The following is a 17,273-nucleotide window of genomic DNA, read 5'->3' on the forward strand; positions in this document are numbered from 1 at the left end:
TATAAAATGTGTGCATTTTCTGTTTTGTGCTTTCTGTACAGTATATCAGTCATAGAGTATACCGCTGTTTTTCATGTAATCACGAGTAATGCAAAAGGTAGTTACTTAGCTGGGACACATAGGCTACTATGGGAAGACTTACAGACTATTAGAGGAAAAATAAGCATATATTACAATGAAGATGAAGAAAAGAGATAATAAATAAGGTTGGCACAAGCAAGTAACCATTTGCAGGGCAACAATAATTTTTAGTCTTTCTTCTCAAATCAATCAAGAGGGACACGCATTCACTTGCCTAAAACAAATGTCACAATATTTTATTAAAAAGAGACAGCATAACATTTCATGATTCTTCTGAGTTACCTAAAGAAAGAGAATGGCAAAGTGATAGCCACAATTTATAATTATTTTAGGTATATTCAATAATAAATTCATAATAGAAAAATTCTTTTTTTCCTTCTTCAAGACTCAAAGTGTACCTTAGCATATAACATAGTAATCAAATTAACATGAAATCAGAAGTATATTATATAAATAATAACCTTTCTCATACTTTAAAGTAAGTATTACAGACTGGATTCGTACAATGAAATATAACCTGGAAATTAAATACTTATAAAGGAATAAGACAGATTGAGAGGAAAAAGAAACAGAAGAAAAGAAAAATGGAATCATGAAAATTAAACTGAGCACAGCAAGAAGCTCTTGGCTTACAAAAAATTCTGCGGGTCATGTAAAAATCAAGAAAAATTAGATGTTTCTTCTCATGCAAACTTTTAAAGACAATGTTCATAAATAGGCTAACAATGTAAAAAGATTAATTAGGATAATTTTATGCATTACAGCTGTTAAAGATGAGTCCTAAAAGGGTTTAATTATATACATAATGTACCCACATCCCATGATGTTTGCATTAAAGCATTAAAAGGGGGGGAGACTGGAATTTTTATGCCATGTCAAATTGCTTTTATACCCTCCTCAAGAGCAAATTGTTACTGAGCTTAGAAACAATGGTGAAGGAAAAAAAGGACAAAATTTTTGTCTCCCTGACTGCAATATTTTCAATCCATGGAGTATGAATAAGCTGCATTTAAAAGGGTTCCTTTCTAACTAGACACAATTTCTTACTTTAAGATTTCGGTTCATGAAGATATTTTTGTTATAGTTTAAACACCCTTACATATTTTGGTAATATCCAGAAAACAAACTTTGGAAAACTCATGCAGTTTAAGAAAGAGAAAACAGAAAACCCAATGATATTCCCAACATAATCTTAAAAAAAAAAAGAAAGAAAACTAGCTAGCATGTTATAGAGAACACTGAGAATTAAATGTTAAAGATAACTTTGAAGTTATTTCAGAGATACCATTTCATAATAAAATGTAATGTCACTGTTGGTCTCATAATATGAATTTGATTTTTTTCACACAGTGAATAACTTGATAGAATTACCATTATTCATCCCCATATGTTATTATATAGGTAGCAAAGCTGAAATCAGGAAGGCAAAGAGAGAAGTGAAACCTGATGAATTATTTGAAATACTGTATTTATAATCTATTACCTTTTTTAAAGGTAATATAAGGGCACTAATAAGATCCAAACAAGGTTTTCTGAATGATTCCGAAGCTCTGCAACTTCTCCACTGTAAAAACTGGTATGTTGTGCTGTCTGGGTCACTCCGGAAGCCAATACCAACCCAAAAAGAGAAGCCAGACACACCGGTAAAAGGCAAAGGCAGTTTATAAAGTTCAAGAAAAACACAGGTAACAGAAAATGTCCTTACAAACAGAAAAATATCTCCGAGACCGCCTGCTGCCGCACGAATCCCAGTGACCGATTAGGTCCCACAGAGTGGGCCTTCTCCGGGTCCCGTCAACTAAACAATGTCGGCTGGCGGGCCCCAGGGGAAGAGCCTTCTCTGTGGCGGCCCCGACCCTCTGGAACCAACTCCCCCCAGAGATTAGAACTGCCCCTACTCTCCTTGCCTTTCGTAAGCTCCTTAAGACCCACCTGTGTCATCAGGCATGGGGGAACTGAGAAATCTCCCCCGGGCATATACAATTTATGAATGGTATGTGTGTATGTATGTGTGTTTAGAAAATGGGGTTGTTAAAATGTTTTTAGTAGAAATTTAGATTTGTTATAAATTGTTTTTCACTTTGTTGTGAGCCGCCCCGAGTCTGCGGAGAGGGGCGGCATACAAATCTAAATAAATAAATAAATAAACAAATAAAAAATAAATAAATAAATAAATAAATAAATAAATAAATAAATAAATAAAATGCTGTATCTTCAAATGTATCCACGAAGGCAAAAGTCCATGCAGCAATACAGGATTCTTGCTGCCAAGACGAGGCTGTAGATAGCAGACCTACACCTCCCACGGGTCTTCCAAACTGCTGGGCCACAAGCCAGGAACAGAGACGCCGAGAACAAAGCAGGACACCGTAACTCCAACTGATAACACTCCACATGGCTTCAAGGGCTTGCCTGCCTTTTAAACCCTGCTAAGGAGGACCACACCCAAGCCCAGCTGTTCCTAATTCAGTGCTGATAATACTTCTTTAATTGCTCCTTTCTCTGATCTGAACGTCTCTGTCGCATGTCAATGACGGCTTGTGCTTCATCACCTAATGACTCCAAGCTACTGGCTGGGGAGAGCCCTCCCCCTCCCGGGGCTCTCATGCTGTTCTCCTTCATCCCATTCCTGACTTTCCTCTCCTCCGTCCGACTGTTCAGCCCCCTCCTCTTCGCTGTCATCCTCCTCCGGGCATGGAGCCAGTAGAGACACAGCCGGCCCCTGAACAGCCTCAGGCTGAACCACAACATATGTAATAAGATATAAATCAGCAATCAAGAAATGAGAGTAATGGCAGAAATGTCTATGCGGTGTCCTATGGTACTAGAGTTAAAATTGCAAGATTAGAACTTGAAGATGAGTTAATCCAATTTTCTAAGTCAACTTGACATACTAAATAAAAAAGACAACTTGAACTACCCACTTATGCAAGGAGACAGCTTTTTTCCAAGAACTGGAAATCAAAGTCAATTAACTGAAATGTCAACTTTCAACCAATTCTCTCTTGAATCATCAAAACGGTTTTCCAGACAAATTTACACTGGACTTTTGTCTACAAGTGCATAGGCTACAAACCATTTGTCCTTTGTCTAAATATTAGTGGGAGGAAACGACTGTTTCCATCTCACTGAAAAGAGTATATCTACAGTAGTCCCTCGCTATACTGCGCTTCACCTACTGCGGCTTCACTTCATCGCAGGTTTTCAAGAAATATTAATGAGAAAAATCATTCGCGGATCTTCGCTGATTCGCGGGTTTCTGAGGAAGTCGATCGGCAGATTTAAACAGCCCGCGGAACTCGATCGGCAGGTTTTTCAAAAAATATATATCTAAAATTGTAAATACTGTATTTAAATACTGTATCTAAAATAAATACTGTTTGGAAAGGGTTTATAAACACTTAAAACAATGAAAACTTACAAAACAATTACAATATAAATACTTAAATAAGTACTATCAGTCGATAAATTCCCCATCACGGATTTCACCTATCGCGGCCGGGTCTGGAACGTAACACCAGCGATAGGTGAAGTCTTACTGTACTTGAATTTGATACTGAAATCATCAGAAATACATCCCTATCAATCTGACTCGTTTTGTTTAAAAACTAGAGGAACCTGCTTCAACAGACTCGCAATAAATTGTTGATCTGAAGTTAATACAATGGGCTTATTATACTATTTACGGAAGGTGATAACTTAAAACATGTCTGAACTTTTAACAAATGAAAATAGTTTCCTCTTCATTCCCAATGCCTCATTTTATGGTAACGGCACAAAATGAAAAGTAATTGCTTTTAAGCTGGTTAACAATGCCCCCTAATGGATATTTCAATAACTATCTCACTCTAAAAAATAATAATACTGTACCCAATCTCGGTGTTTATTATAATTCTGCTATGGTCTTGCTTAATTACCTGAAACAGATTTATTTTGTACCTCATCAAGTAAAAGGTGTGCAGCAGATGAGCCCAAATCATAGAAGTAAATCTAATGGAAGTGCATGAGAAAATAATTCCATTTGAAACTTATTGCAGTCTGAAGGAACAGCTAAACTAGCAAATTAAATTAGAATTTATTCCAGATTTATTGTCTATTCTTTTTGAAGTAATTCATAGCAAGGAAACATATGCATTTTTAAAAAGTTCACAGTGAGAAATGAATCTTTGTTCCTTAAAGACTGCAACTGAATTCTTTACTTGTAGAGACTGAAGAAGAATTTTAAAAAACCAAGTGGGGATATCTTACATTCTTATATTCAGGTTTATCAATACTAGATCAAAGGAAAGGAACATTGCATGCTACCTAATATCATGTTAGTTATGTAACTAGTCACTATTGCCTGTTGATGAGAAAGCTGTGTTGATTTTGATGAGTCATTTCATACCATTTCCAGAATATTTAGGTCCCACAGAGTTGGCCCAGGGACCGCCTTCTGCCGCACGAATCCCAGCGATCAGTTAGGTCCCACAGAGTGGGTCTTCTCCGGGTCCCGTCGACTAAACAATGCCGTTTGGCGGGACCCAGGGGAAGAGCCTTCTCTGTGACAGCCCTGACCCTCTGGAACCAACTCCCCCCAGAGATCAGAGTTGCCCCCACCCTCCTTGCCTTTCGTAAGCTCCTTAAAACCCACCTCTGTCATCAGGCATGGGGGAACTGAGATATTCTCCTCCCCCTAGGCTTACAAAAAAATTATGCATGGTATGTCTGTATGTATGATTGGTTTATTAAATTAGGGTTTTTAAATTAACTTAAATATTAGATTTGTTTATATTGTCTTATTATTGTTGTTAGCCGCCCCGAGTCTACGTAGAGGGGCGGCATACAAATCTAATTAATAAATAATAAATAAAATAAATATTTTAACCCCATAACTGGCTTCAAATGTGCTGACATGGTCTCAACTTTACAACATCACGGTTCATCTTGGCTATTATTATTTGGCTTTCCAATTGTTTGCAATAACATCTACTTAACCTGTTTTTAAAAATAGATCTTTATCATGTTAGGCATTTGTCTCATCAGTAAGTTACGGTTCCTTCTCCAACAAGTCCTTCTCTTCCCAATTCATGCGGAGCCAAGATGACAGAGTATTGCCATCTGTCTAAGGAATACTGTACAACAGATGTGAAAATAAATATGACTCATCAATCATTCCCGAGAAGAGGCACAAAGAACCAGCAATAAAGCATCAAAATTGTTGTGGCATAGCATGTATAGTCAAAGAGCCGAGGTGGCGCAGCAGGTACAGTGCTGTGCTGCAGGCCACTGAAGCTGACTGTAGATCTGTAGGTCAGCGGTTCAAATCTCATCACCGGCTCAAGGCTGACTCAGCCTTCCATCCTTCCGAGGTGGGTAAAATGAGGACCCGGATTGTGGGGGCAATATGCTTTCTCTTTTAAAAAGTGCTATTGCTAACATGTAAGTCGTCCTGAGTCTAAGGAGAAGGGCGGCATAAACATTGAATAAATAAAAATAAATAAATAAGTGTATGCTTGTTCAGAAGAGCCTGTCTGCAGAATCTATTAAGTACCATTTTTGCTTGAGAGCTAGGGGACAAGTTTTTAAAAGGCTAGCGTCAACCCTGGAGCCATCTCGGAACATCTTCAGGGTTGACACAGCAAAGTTGGATAGAGCTGTGGGACAGTAGCCAAAATAACATTCTTGTGGGAGCCAAGGACCCTCTCACCAGCACCTGGTGGTACGTGGATGGGAGTCATTTGGGCTTGGGACTGTGACTTGATTGGGGCATGTGATGGTTGTGTATAATGGGGAGGGAGAGCTTTGGGTTTTGAATCGGGTAAGGAAAACCCAGAGAGCTTTAGAGTTGGGTTTTCATCAGCCGTGCCAATATGACATGTTTAATGAATCTATACTTTGAAGAAACCTTTGGCCTTGGAGTTTTGATTTCATCTGGGTTGTTACTGCATAGCTAGAGGTATAACAAGCAGGAAGAGGGAGATTATGATCCTGCTATATAGAGTGCTGGTGAGACCACATTTGGAATACTGTGTTCAGTTCTGGAGACCTCACCTACAAAAAGATATTGACAAAATTGAATGGGTCCAAAGACGGGCTACAAGAATGGTGGAAGGTCTTAAGCATAAAACGTATCAGGAAAGACTTAATGATTCTGTATAGTCTGGAGGACAGAAGGAAAAGGGGGGACATGATCGAAACATTTAAATATGTTAAAGAGTTAAATAAGGTCCAGGAGGGAAGTGTTTTTAATAGGAAAGTGAACACAAGAACAAGGGTACACAATCTGAAGTTAGTTGGGGGAAAGATCAAAAGCAACATGAGAAAATATTATTTTACTGAAAGAGTAGTAGATCCTTGGAACAAACTTCCAGCAGACGTGGTTGATAAATCCACAGTAACTGAATTTAAACATGCCTGGGATAAACATATATCCATCCTAAGATAAAATACAGAAAATAGTATAAGGGCAGACTAGATGGACCATGAGGTCTTTTTCTGCCGTCAGACTTCTATGTTTTTACGTTTCTATGTTACTTGGAACCCTGACAGCTGGAAGACCTCATACGGTGCTCAAATAGAAACATAGAAGATTGATGGCAAAAAAAAAGACCTCATGGTCCATCTAGTCTGCCCTTATACTATTTCCTGTATTTTATCTTAGGATTCTTTTCTAGAACAATATGAGAGAATGGATGGGCACATACCAAAATGCCTCTTCAAACTTACAAACAGAAACAAAGATTAGGGCAGATAATATGCTCCAAAATAGATTGCCTTTGATCCTGGGAGCTACACTCTATTATCATGGCTAAGTAACTGTTGAAAGGCCTGCTTCCATGAATAAAGTATCTCTTGTACAGGACATGAATATGCACTATTACAAGATAGTAGTTATTCAATGCCAGGAGTTGCAAAATGCATCACTGATCTTCTTATCTGGCACAGCAATTCCATGTATATCTACTTAAAAGGAAGTGCTATCTACAGTGGGGCTGATTCTCAAATGAATTGTGTAGGACATTGCCTGAAGTTACAAATGAAGTGGCATTTTGGGTGTGGAGGGACTGAAAGGATGATACTTTGTTCTATGTTCCATCAATCTAACTCTTTTTGTTGGAACTGTAATTCCAAGAACTGTAGCTTGGCTGAAGATTGAAAACTGTATTGCAATCTGGTGGGAAATTTATTCAGCACTGAATCAATAACAGTACAACACAAAGCATTTACTGACGTAGTTTTGCAAATTGAAATTTATATCCTGTGATCTTTGCTGCTTCTTATTGCATTCTCCTTTCCAGGACAGTGGTATGGCAGAAACCTCCTTTTATGAGCTCGTTTTTCACACTGTCATATAGCTTGTTTGGGGATTATTATGATTTTAATTGTAATTTTGGCAGAGATTTCAGCTTCCTACCTAAAGGGACAAAAATATATCCTCAGAAATCATCTGTCACCTCTTAATACTTTAGTGTAACCAAGCAGCACAATTGTGATAGCTTCTGTTCATGTATCTAGTTTATTGATATTACCTGATCTATTGTTGCTTAAAATAGAATAGAATATAATTTTTTTATTGGCCAAGTGTGATTGGACACACAAGGAATTTGTCTTGGTGCATATGCTCTCAGCGTACATAAAAGAAAAATATACATTTGTCAAGAATTGTGGTACAACACTTAGTGATTGTTATGGGAGTCAAATAAGCAATGAAGAAACAATCAATATTAATAAAAATCTTAGGATACAAGCAACAAGTTACAGTCATACAGTCCTAAGTGGGAGGAAAAGGATGGTGGGAATGATGAAAAAAACTAGTAGAAATAGAAGTGCAGATTTAGTAAAAAGTCTGACTGTGTTGAGGGAATTATTTGTTTAGTAGAGTGATGGCGTTTGGGAAAAAACTGTTCTTGTGTCTAGTTGTCCCCTCCCTCTATCGCTTTCTCTTCCTTCTCCCTTCCTTCTGTCTCTCTCCCTCTCTCCCTCTTACCTACTTCCCATTTCCACAGTTTCTCCAAGATGCTTATGGTGGCATATGAAGCACTTTATCCTAGGAGATAATTTTATACATATAAGGGGAAATAGAAGACATTCCTCAAGAAGATAAGATGAATGTGTTGATGCGGAGACTGGACAGTCAAGGTTAAGAATGGTTTAATTTGGATTCCTGCAGCGTAAGCAGAGGGTTGGCTCAGTCAACTAAATAGCATCTCCTAATTCTATGATTCCATATTACTGAAAAAAGATTCCCACATGCCTAATATTTGCCAAGATTTTTGGCCTGTACATTATTAGAATAGAATAGAATTTTTTATTGGCCAAGTGTGATTGGACACACAAGGAATTTGTCTTGGTGCATATGCTCTCAGCGTACATAAAAGAAAAAGATACATTTGTCAAGAATTGTGGTACAACACTTAGTGATTGTCATAGGGGTCAAATAAGCAATGAAGAAACAATCAATATTAATAAACATCTTAGGATACAACAAAAAATGGGTAAGTATGAGATGCATACCAGTGATTAAAATATGCCTCACTGATGATTGTTTGATTTATGTAATTTATTCAAAGTTCTTATTTTAAGGTACTGCACAAGGATAACGAATGGTAGATAAATTCAAATGCAACCCTAACAATTAAATCACAATGCCAGCAAGAAAACTCACAAATCATATTGGGTAGAAAATAAAATTGAATCCTGCAATGCCCCTATTCTAAAATGGACAATGGATCACATCAGCATAGAGGCATCCCTCCGATTCTTTCTGTCCTTTCATCACTGTCTCAGTGATTTTTAGAAATACCACGTTGTTATTAAGCTCATGTTAATTCAATCCACTTGTCTGGAACTCAGTTTCCTTTCACTTCCAATAGTCCAACTATGAAATGTAAAAAAAGGAGTAACATAAATCTATTTAAAAAAAAAATCCTTTCATCCAGAGTTATTATCCATTTGTTTGGAACTTATAACTTTTTCTGGGATCCAAAATATTTAAAAATAGGTTTTTAAAAAAAACAATAATTCACAGAATTCCAGGAATTGCCTGGGATTAGTTTGGCTCTTTAGCCTGCACTTTTAATCCTATCCAGCATGTTCTTTCTTCCATGCTGGTTTGTAGTCTTCACTTCCATAATTGGTTTCCTTCTCTCCCTCCTTTTGCTGGCTGAAACATTACTTTGTGGGATGAAAGCTCTGATGGTAAACCAATGACATAATGACACACATAACACATAATGACACGTCATGCTTTTGCTGACACGTGGAGTTTCTAGAATAGAAAAGAATAACAGAGTTGGAAGGGACTTGGGGATCTTCTAGTCCAACCTCCTGCTTAGGCAGAAAACTCTGTACCATTTCAGACAAAAGGCTGCCAATCTCTTCTTAAAAACTTCCAGTGTCGGAGCGTTTACAACTTCTGGAGGCAAGTTGTTCCAAATTGCTTTCATTGTCAGTAAATTTCTTCTAAGTTCTACGTTGCTTCTCTCCTTGATTATGATAGTTTCCTCCCATCACTTCTTGCCCTGCAGTCAGGTGCTTTGGAAAATAGCTTCACTCCCTCTTCTTTGTGGCAACCCTTGAGATGTTAGAACACTGCTATCATGTCATTTCTAGTCGTTCTTTTAATCAAACTGGATATACCCAGTTCTTAGAAACATAGAAACATAGAAGACTGACGGCAGAAAAAGACCTCATGGTCCATCTAGTCTGCCCTTATTTCCTGTATTTTATCTTATAATGGATATATGTTTATCCCAGGCATGTTTAAATTCAGTTACTGTGGATTTACCAACCACGTCTGCTGGAAGTTTGTTCCAAGGATCTACTACTCTTTCAGTGAAATAATATTTTCTCACGTTGCTTTTGATCTTTCCCCCAACTAAACTTCAGATTGTGTCCCCTTGTTCTTGTGTTCACTTTCCTATTAAAAACACTTCCATCCTGAACCTTTTTTAACCCTTTAAGATATTTAAATGTTTCGATCATGTCCCCCCTTTTCCTTCTGTCCTCCAGACTATACAGACTGAGTTCATTAAGTAACATTCTTCATATGTTTTAGCCTCCAGTACCGTATCAATTTTGTTGCTATTCTCGGCACTCTTTTTAGAATCTTAACATCTTTTTGACCATCGTGGTGACCATAACTGGATGCAGTATTCCAGGTGTGGCCTTACCAAGGCATTGTAAGGTGGTATTAACACTTCGCATGATCTTGATTCTATCCCTCTGATCTATCCCTAGAACTATGTTGGCTTTTTGGGCAGCTTCAGCACACTGCTGGCTCATATTTAAATGATTGTCCACTAGGCCCCTGAAAATTGTGCGAACATTTTTGTGTGATTTTTCAGAGGCTCCAAGGACCCCGCGAGAGAAGGGTCCTTTTGTGCAACTTCCAGAGAAGGCCTCTGGAGTATTTAAGCCCTTTATGGCACCGGACCAGATTATCTCAGGGACCGCCTTCTGCTGCACGAATCCCAGCGACCAGTTAGGTCCCACAGAATGGGCCTTCTCCGGGTCCCGTCAACTAAACAATGTCGTTTGGCGGGGCCCAGGGGAAGAGCCTTCTCTGTGGCGGCCCCGGCCCTCTGGAACCAACTCCCCCCGGAGATTAGAATTGCCCCCACCCTCCTCGCCTTTTGTAAGCTCCTTAAAACCCACCTCTGCCGTCAGGCATGGGGGAACTGAGATACTCTTTCCCCCTAGGCCTTTACAATTTATGCATGGTATGTTGTGCTTGTATGTATGATTAGTTTTACAATAAGGGTTTTTTAGTTGTTTTAGTATTGGATTTACATGCTGTTTTTTATTGTTGTTGTTAGCCGCCCCGAGTCTACAGAGAGGGGCGGCATACAAATCCAATAAATAAATAAATAAATAAATTTGTAAATCACACAGGATTGTGGGGCTTTCTTGCATAGCTTTCAGAGGGTCCAAAAAGAGGTGTCGAGAGAAGAGAAGAGGCCTTTTTTATCTCTCTCTATATGTGTGGACATGATGGAAATTTGGATGGAATAATGGACAGCAGTCAAAAGGAAATTTTCTCAATTTTTGAAACACCAAGTCCAAAGGTTTTGCCATAACTGAATTAAAGAGGCTTGTTCTCTTCTATGCCACAAAAGAACATAACTTGGCAGGGATCATTCACTACATTTCCTAGTCAGATTTGTTGTCAAATCATCCTACGAGGCCTTGTTCTCAGCTATGTTTTTCCCATTTCAAGACAAAAACTGAGGTAACGACATCCACAGATGCAGGCTGCTTGGAAATATACATATTCATAAAAGGCCAAATTTGTAAGCAAGCGTATGTGGCCAGACCAGAAGGAAGATGAAATAAGAATTGCCTGGTCACAATTATTTCGGCTGTGGCGAGGGGGGCGTTTGCCCAGGTTTGCCTGGTGCACCAGTTGCGACCCTATTTGGACCGTGAGTCACTGCTCACAATCACTCATGCCCTCATCACCTCGAGGTTTGACTACTGTAATGCTCTCTACATGGGGCTACCTTTGAAAAGTGTTCGGAAACTTCAGATCGTGCAGAATGCAGCTGCGAGAGCAATCATGAGCTTTCCCAAAAATGCCCATGTTACACCAACACTCCGCAGTCTGCATTGGTTGCCGATCAGCTTCCGGTCACAATTCAAAGTGTTGGTTATGACCTATAAAGCCCTTCATGGCACCGGACAATATTATCTCAGGGACTGCCTTCTGCGGCACGAATCCCAGCGACCAGTTAGGTCCCATAGAGTGGGTTTTCTCCGGGTCCCGTCAACTAAACAATGTCACTTGGCGGGACCCAGGGGAAGAACCTTCTCTGTGGCGGCCCCGGCCCTCTGGAACCAACTCCCCCCAGAGATTAGAATTGCCCCCACCCTCCTTGCCTTTCGTAAGCTTCTTAAAACCCACCTCTGCCGCCAGGCATGGGGGAACTGAGATACTCTTTCCCCCTAGGCCTTTACAATTTTATGCATGGTATGTATGTTTGGTTTTATAATAAGGGTTTTTAACTGTTTTAATATTGGATTGTTATATGCTATTTTTATTACTGTTGTTAGCCACCCCGAGTCTACGGAGAGGGGCGGCAAACAAATCCAATAAATAAATAAATAAAAATAAATAAAATAAAGACAGATAAATAAATATATAATCTCATCCTAGAACAAGGGTGCCCAAAATTGGCAACTTTAGGACTTGTGGACTTTTAAGTCCCAGAATTCCTCAGCCAGCTGGCTGGAGAATTCTGGGAATTAAAGTCCACAAGTCTTACACTTGCCAAGTTTGAATACCCCTGTCCTAGATCACCCATAGATTTCTTTCCAACAAAGCAATTTCTCCCTTTTTGAACAAAAGAAAAATATTGGATTCAGAGATTAACAAAAAATATGGCTATGATGTCCTTAAAAGGACTAGAATTTTCAACTGTTTTTGATAAAAGCTGAAGGATTCTTTTTACTCAAATAGATGTGCCATCACAATTTTAATATATTCATTTTGTTGCTGGAAATTTATTTATTCAATTTATATGCCGCCCTTCTCCTTAGACTCAGGGCGGCTTACAACTTGTTAGCCATAGCACTTTTTAACAGAGCCACCAGCCTATTGCCCCCACAATCCGGGTCCTCATTTTACCCACCTCGGAAGGATGGAAGGCTGAGTCAACCTTGAGCCGGTGATGAGATTTGAACCGCTGACCTTCAGATCTACAGTCAGCTTCAGTTGCCTGCAGTACAGCACTCTACCTGCTGCGCCACCCCGGCTCCTTAAATCTTATTTACACTGCAAAATTGCAGTGGGGACACAGCCATGTGGGTGGATGCCATTCTGGGTTACTCTCAGTAGAGTAAGGAGACCGATTTTAAGCAGCATACAAATGTTAACTTATTCTTTAAATATACAGTAGCACCTCTAGATACGAGCTGCTCCACATGCGAGTATTTCAAGATACGAGCCACGAGGGGAGAGAAATTTCTGTTCCAGACCCGAGCTCAAATTTGGGATACGAGCCGAGCGTCCACTAGGTGGCGCAAGAATCCTTGATTTTGGTTATCTCGTAGGGGAAAAACAAAGTCTAAAGCTATTTGTTCCAGATACGAATTGCTCAACATACAAGCTCCCTTCTGGAACGAATTATACTCGTATCTAGGGGTACTACTGTATTCTGAAAATAAAAGTGTCAAGTACAACTTTTTTCCACTGATTTCCAACTGCTCACAAGACAGTCACAGCACTTTTTTTCTCTAAGAAGAGAAAAGCTGGAAATGTAATTTTTTCTAGGACTCTTCTAAAGTATTGAATTCAGAAGTATCCCCTTAATAATCACGACAAGTTGGTTTTGTTGACCTGGATTGCATAGTATGATTCTCTTGAATGCTATTCAGCTATTCAAGTATGTAATTTTCAAGGATCAGTCTATATTGTTAATTTAGATTATAAAGTATATTTTATAATATAGAAACATAGAAACATAGAAGACTGACGGCAGAAAAAGACCTCATGATCCATCTAGTCTGCCCTTATATTATTTTCTGTATTTTATCTTAGGATGGATATATGTTTATCCCAGGCATGTTTAAATTCAGTTACTGTGGATTTATCAACCACGTCTGCTGGAAGTTTGTTCCAAGGATCTACTACTCTTTCAGTAAAATAATATTTTCTCATGTTGCTTTTGATCTTTCCCCCAACTAACTTCAGATTGTGTCCCCTTGTTCTTGTGTTCACTTATAATTTTATTATATAAATATAATTTTTTTCTGTAAACTGTTCTGTTAAATAATTTGTTTAATTTAGGTTTTTTCCATTTTCTTTCCCTAGCAACAAATAGTCAGCTGCTTCCAGCAGGCCTGAGGAAGTTGATTGGATGGTGTACCACTGATATCTGGCTATAAATAACATGTATGGTTTTTCTTTATTGTGGGTTTTAAATTGTTTAAATTGTTCTTTTTTAGATGTCCTGATATTATACTGTATGTTTTATTTTTTCTTGGTTGTGAGCTACCTAGAGTCCCTAGAGAGTAGGGCAGCATACAAATTAATTGATTAATTGATTTAGTTTTGACACTACAGTGCCTAAAATAAAGTACCAAATGGCAGAGGTTTTCCCTTGTGTAGATTGGACTCCATTCATATTCGAACTTCACAATTCTTTCTTTAAAGGATAGCCTGAGTAGCACACATATGGAATTTCAATTATCAAATTAGCACCATGAAGAATTTGTACCCACAAGCGATCAGGCCCGCCACTGCTGATGTTTCGGGGAGCTATGGGAGAGAGAGGAAGGAGAGATTTGCAAATCTCAGCAGAACTTGGCAGGATTCTGAGAGGTCTATTAAGCTTCCCTGCCACAGGCCTTTCAATCTTCTTCAGTAATGATCATGTTAGGCTGAATCCTACAGTCTTCCTATTTTATATTGCCAAAGAAAAGTTAACATAACCCCACATCCCTTACTTGGTCATTATCCCCTTTTCTTTGCTTGTCCTCCACTCAGCCAGGTTTTTCAGACATGGGGGGAAATATTCCTGCCAGAGATCCAAGTGGATCACTTCCAGAAAGCTGGTAAAATTACACTAAAAGCTGCTAGCAACCCTAGGAGTTAATAACGCCAGTAGCAAATATGCCAGTGTCATGACTCATCCTTCTGTATGTGATCTTTGGAGCTTTGATGCCAAGACTCGTTTTCTCTAATATCCTAAAGGAAAATAGGTGCTAAGCAAGCAGTTGGTTTCTCACCTAAAGCAATGAAATAAGATCACTGCCGAGCGAAGTGTGAGATCTCTCCTAGATCTCAAAGGGAAAAAAAGCTGTTTAGAAATAACCAAAAGAACAGAACAATGACCCAAGAAAAATACCAGATTCTTCTTTATGTTTTATTCCCAGACGGAGGGAAGACTTCACTTTTTCAGGCCTTTCCTCCATTTGCCGTTTCCTTGACAAAGTCTGCAGGGGCAAGTACTTTCAGGGCTCCGTTCTTGTCGGCAAGGGCTTTTTACAAATACGATCGGAGCCTATAGAGATGCAATCTCCCTCTAAGCTCCAATTGTCTTTGCAAGAATCCCTTGCCATCAAAAACAGAGCCACTTTGAAAACAGAGCCACCCTCCCAAATTTTCAGCACAACTCTGGTTTTGGCAGCAAGGGCTTTTTACAAAGGCGCCTAGAAGGATACAATCTCCTCTAAACTTTGACAAGCCATTGTTCTAGGTGAAACAGTGGCAGAGAGCCTGGAGAGAAGACAGTTCAAGATCTTCAAGAGGTAAGTGGGCCCAGTCAGGCTGGATGGGATGTGTTCAAGCATGAGATATGTGTTAGAGCCCTTCATGCCATCGGACCCGAATACATCCGGGTCCGCCTTCTGCTGCACGAATCCCAGTGACCGGTTAGGTCCCACAGAGTCGGTCTTCTTTGGGTCCCGCCAACTAAACAATGTCATCTGGTGGGACCCAGGGGAAGAGCCTTCTCTGTGGCGGCCCCGACCCTCTGGAACCAGCTCCCCCCGGAGATCAGAATTGCCCCCACCCTCCTTGCCTTTCGTAAGCTCCTTAAAACCCACCTCTGTCGTCAGACTTGGGGGAACTGAACTACCCTTTCCCCCCTAGGCCTATACAATTTATGCACGGTATGTTTGTGTGTATGTTTGGTTTTAAATAAGGGTTTTTTAATTATTTTAAACATTAGATTTGTTATATGCTGTTTACTATTGTTGTTAGCCGCTCCGAGTCTACGGAGAGGGGCAGCATACAAATCAAATCAAATCAAATCAAATAAATAAATATTCATGACTGGTAGAACCAATGGCAACAAGGTCAGCCAATGAATAGACATAGCAACTAAGTCGGCCAATGGAGGCTAACCACTTCTGAGTCTGTGCAGAGAATCAAAACTGAGAAGCTTAAGGCCGGGCGTCATTCACTCTCTACTCTTTACTCTTCCACTCTGAATTCTGCTGAAACAAAACTAACTGCTCTCTGCTGCCTGCAACTGATTGAAGAAGAATTCTTCTTGTGGTTTTGTACATACACTGCTCAGAAAAATAAAGGGAACACTTAAACAACACAATATAACTCCAAGTAAAACAAACTTCTGTGAAATCAAACTCGAGTAGCGAATGGATGGGCGAAGGCAGGGGGTTTTCATGTTCACTTAGCGTGATTCATTCCAAGGAATCCTCCAGTTACAAATTTAATTGGCAGGCTCCATTACATTCGTAACTCCAGGATTACTTGTAAAGAATGAATTAGCCAAAAATAGGCTCCAAGAATTTAGTCCGAACACTACATTCTTGGAGTAGGGAATAACAATAATTATCTCTATATAACTGGACTTATCAGATCAAATGAGCCGGGGTGGCGCAGCAGGTAGAGTGCTGTACTGCAGGCCACTGAAGCTGACTATAGATCTGAAGGTCAGCGGTTCAAATCTCATCACCGGCTCAAGGTTGACTCAGCCTTCCATCCTTCCGAGGTGGGTAAAATGAGGACCCGTATTGTGGGGGCAATAGCCTAGCTCTGTTTAAACAAAAGTGCTATTGCTAACATGTTGTAAGCCGCCCTGAGTCTAAGGAGAAGGGCGGCATAAAAATCAAATAAATAAATAAATAAAATCCTTTATTACAATCAATGACCAAATATAGGTACAGTTCAGCAACAAGGGAGAAAGAGATACAGATAAATGTGCCCTTGGCCACAAAACCTGGGATTGACAAGGAAAGGAACCGTTTCCTGTTTTGGTACCTAGGTTATCTTAAACAATTACCTTCATCAAAGTCAGCATCGTCTTCTGTGTGCTGAGGGAATGGGAAGCAGTTGGTGATTTCAAGTCTATCATCCACCACCAAGCCTAGCAGCACACCCTGAACCACTTCATTGCCTTGGCCTTCTTCGTGATAATGCTTGATGATCTTCAGAACCACCTGAAATATAAAGGTTAAGTTAGGACAATTTAATTTACGATGGGAGACCCAGTTCATCTACGGTAACAGTCTGTTTTCCTACAATTGTTTTAAAAAACAACCCTTGCTTAGTTATTGTCCTGTTGAGCTCTCTGGTAGAATCCTCCCACAAATGCAGATACAATTTCAGACACACACACACGTTTGAAAATTCTAAACAATGTTCTTTATAATGAAAATTCACTTAACCCAAGCCCTCTTTTGGTATAGCCAAGAGCACTCGTCTCCAAACAAACTGGTAATTTGTACAAGTCCCTTATCAGTTC

General features: G+C 39.4%; 1 protein-coding gene across 1 annotated transcript in view; it reads right to left on the reverse strand.

The window, feature by feature from the left end:
• The window catches only part of EIF3H (eukaryotic translation initiation factor 3 subunit H), a 142,421-nt gene that overhangs the window by 103,018 nt on the left and 22,130 nt on the right, over nt 1–17,273 (reverse strand). The window contains exon 2 of the mRNA XM_070748230.1: nt 16,812–16,968. Within this exon, the coding sequence (XP_070604331.1) occupies nt 16,812–16,968 (157 nt within the window). The remainder of the gene's footprint in view (nt 1–16,811; nt 16,969–17,273) is intronic.

This window comes from Erythrolamprus reginae, chromosome 3 (genome assembly GCF_031021105.1).
Source record: "Erythrolamprus reginae isolate rEryReg1 chromosome 3, rEryReg1.hap1, whole genome shotgun sequence".
Lineage (NCBI taxonomy): Eukaryota > Metazoa > Chordata > Lepidosauria > Squamata > Dipsadidae > Erythrolamprus > Erythrolamprus reginae.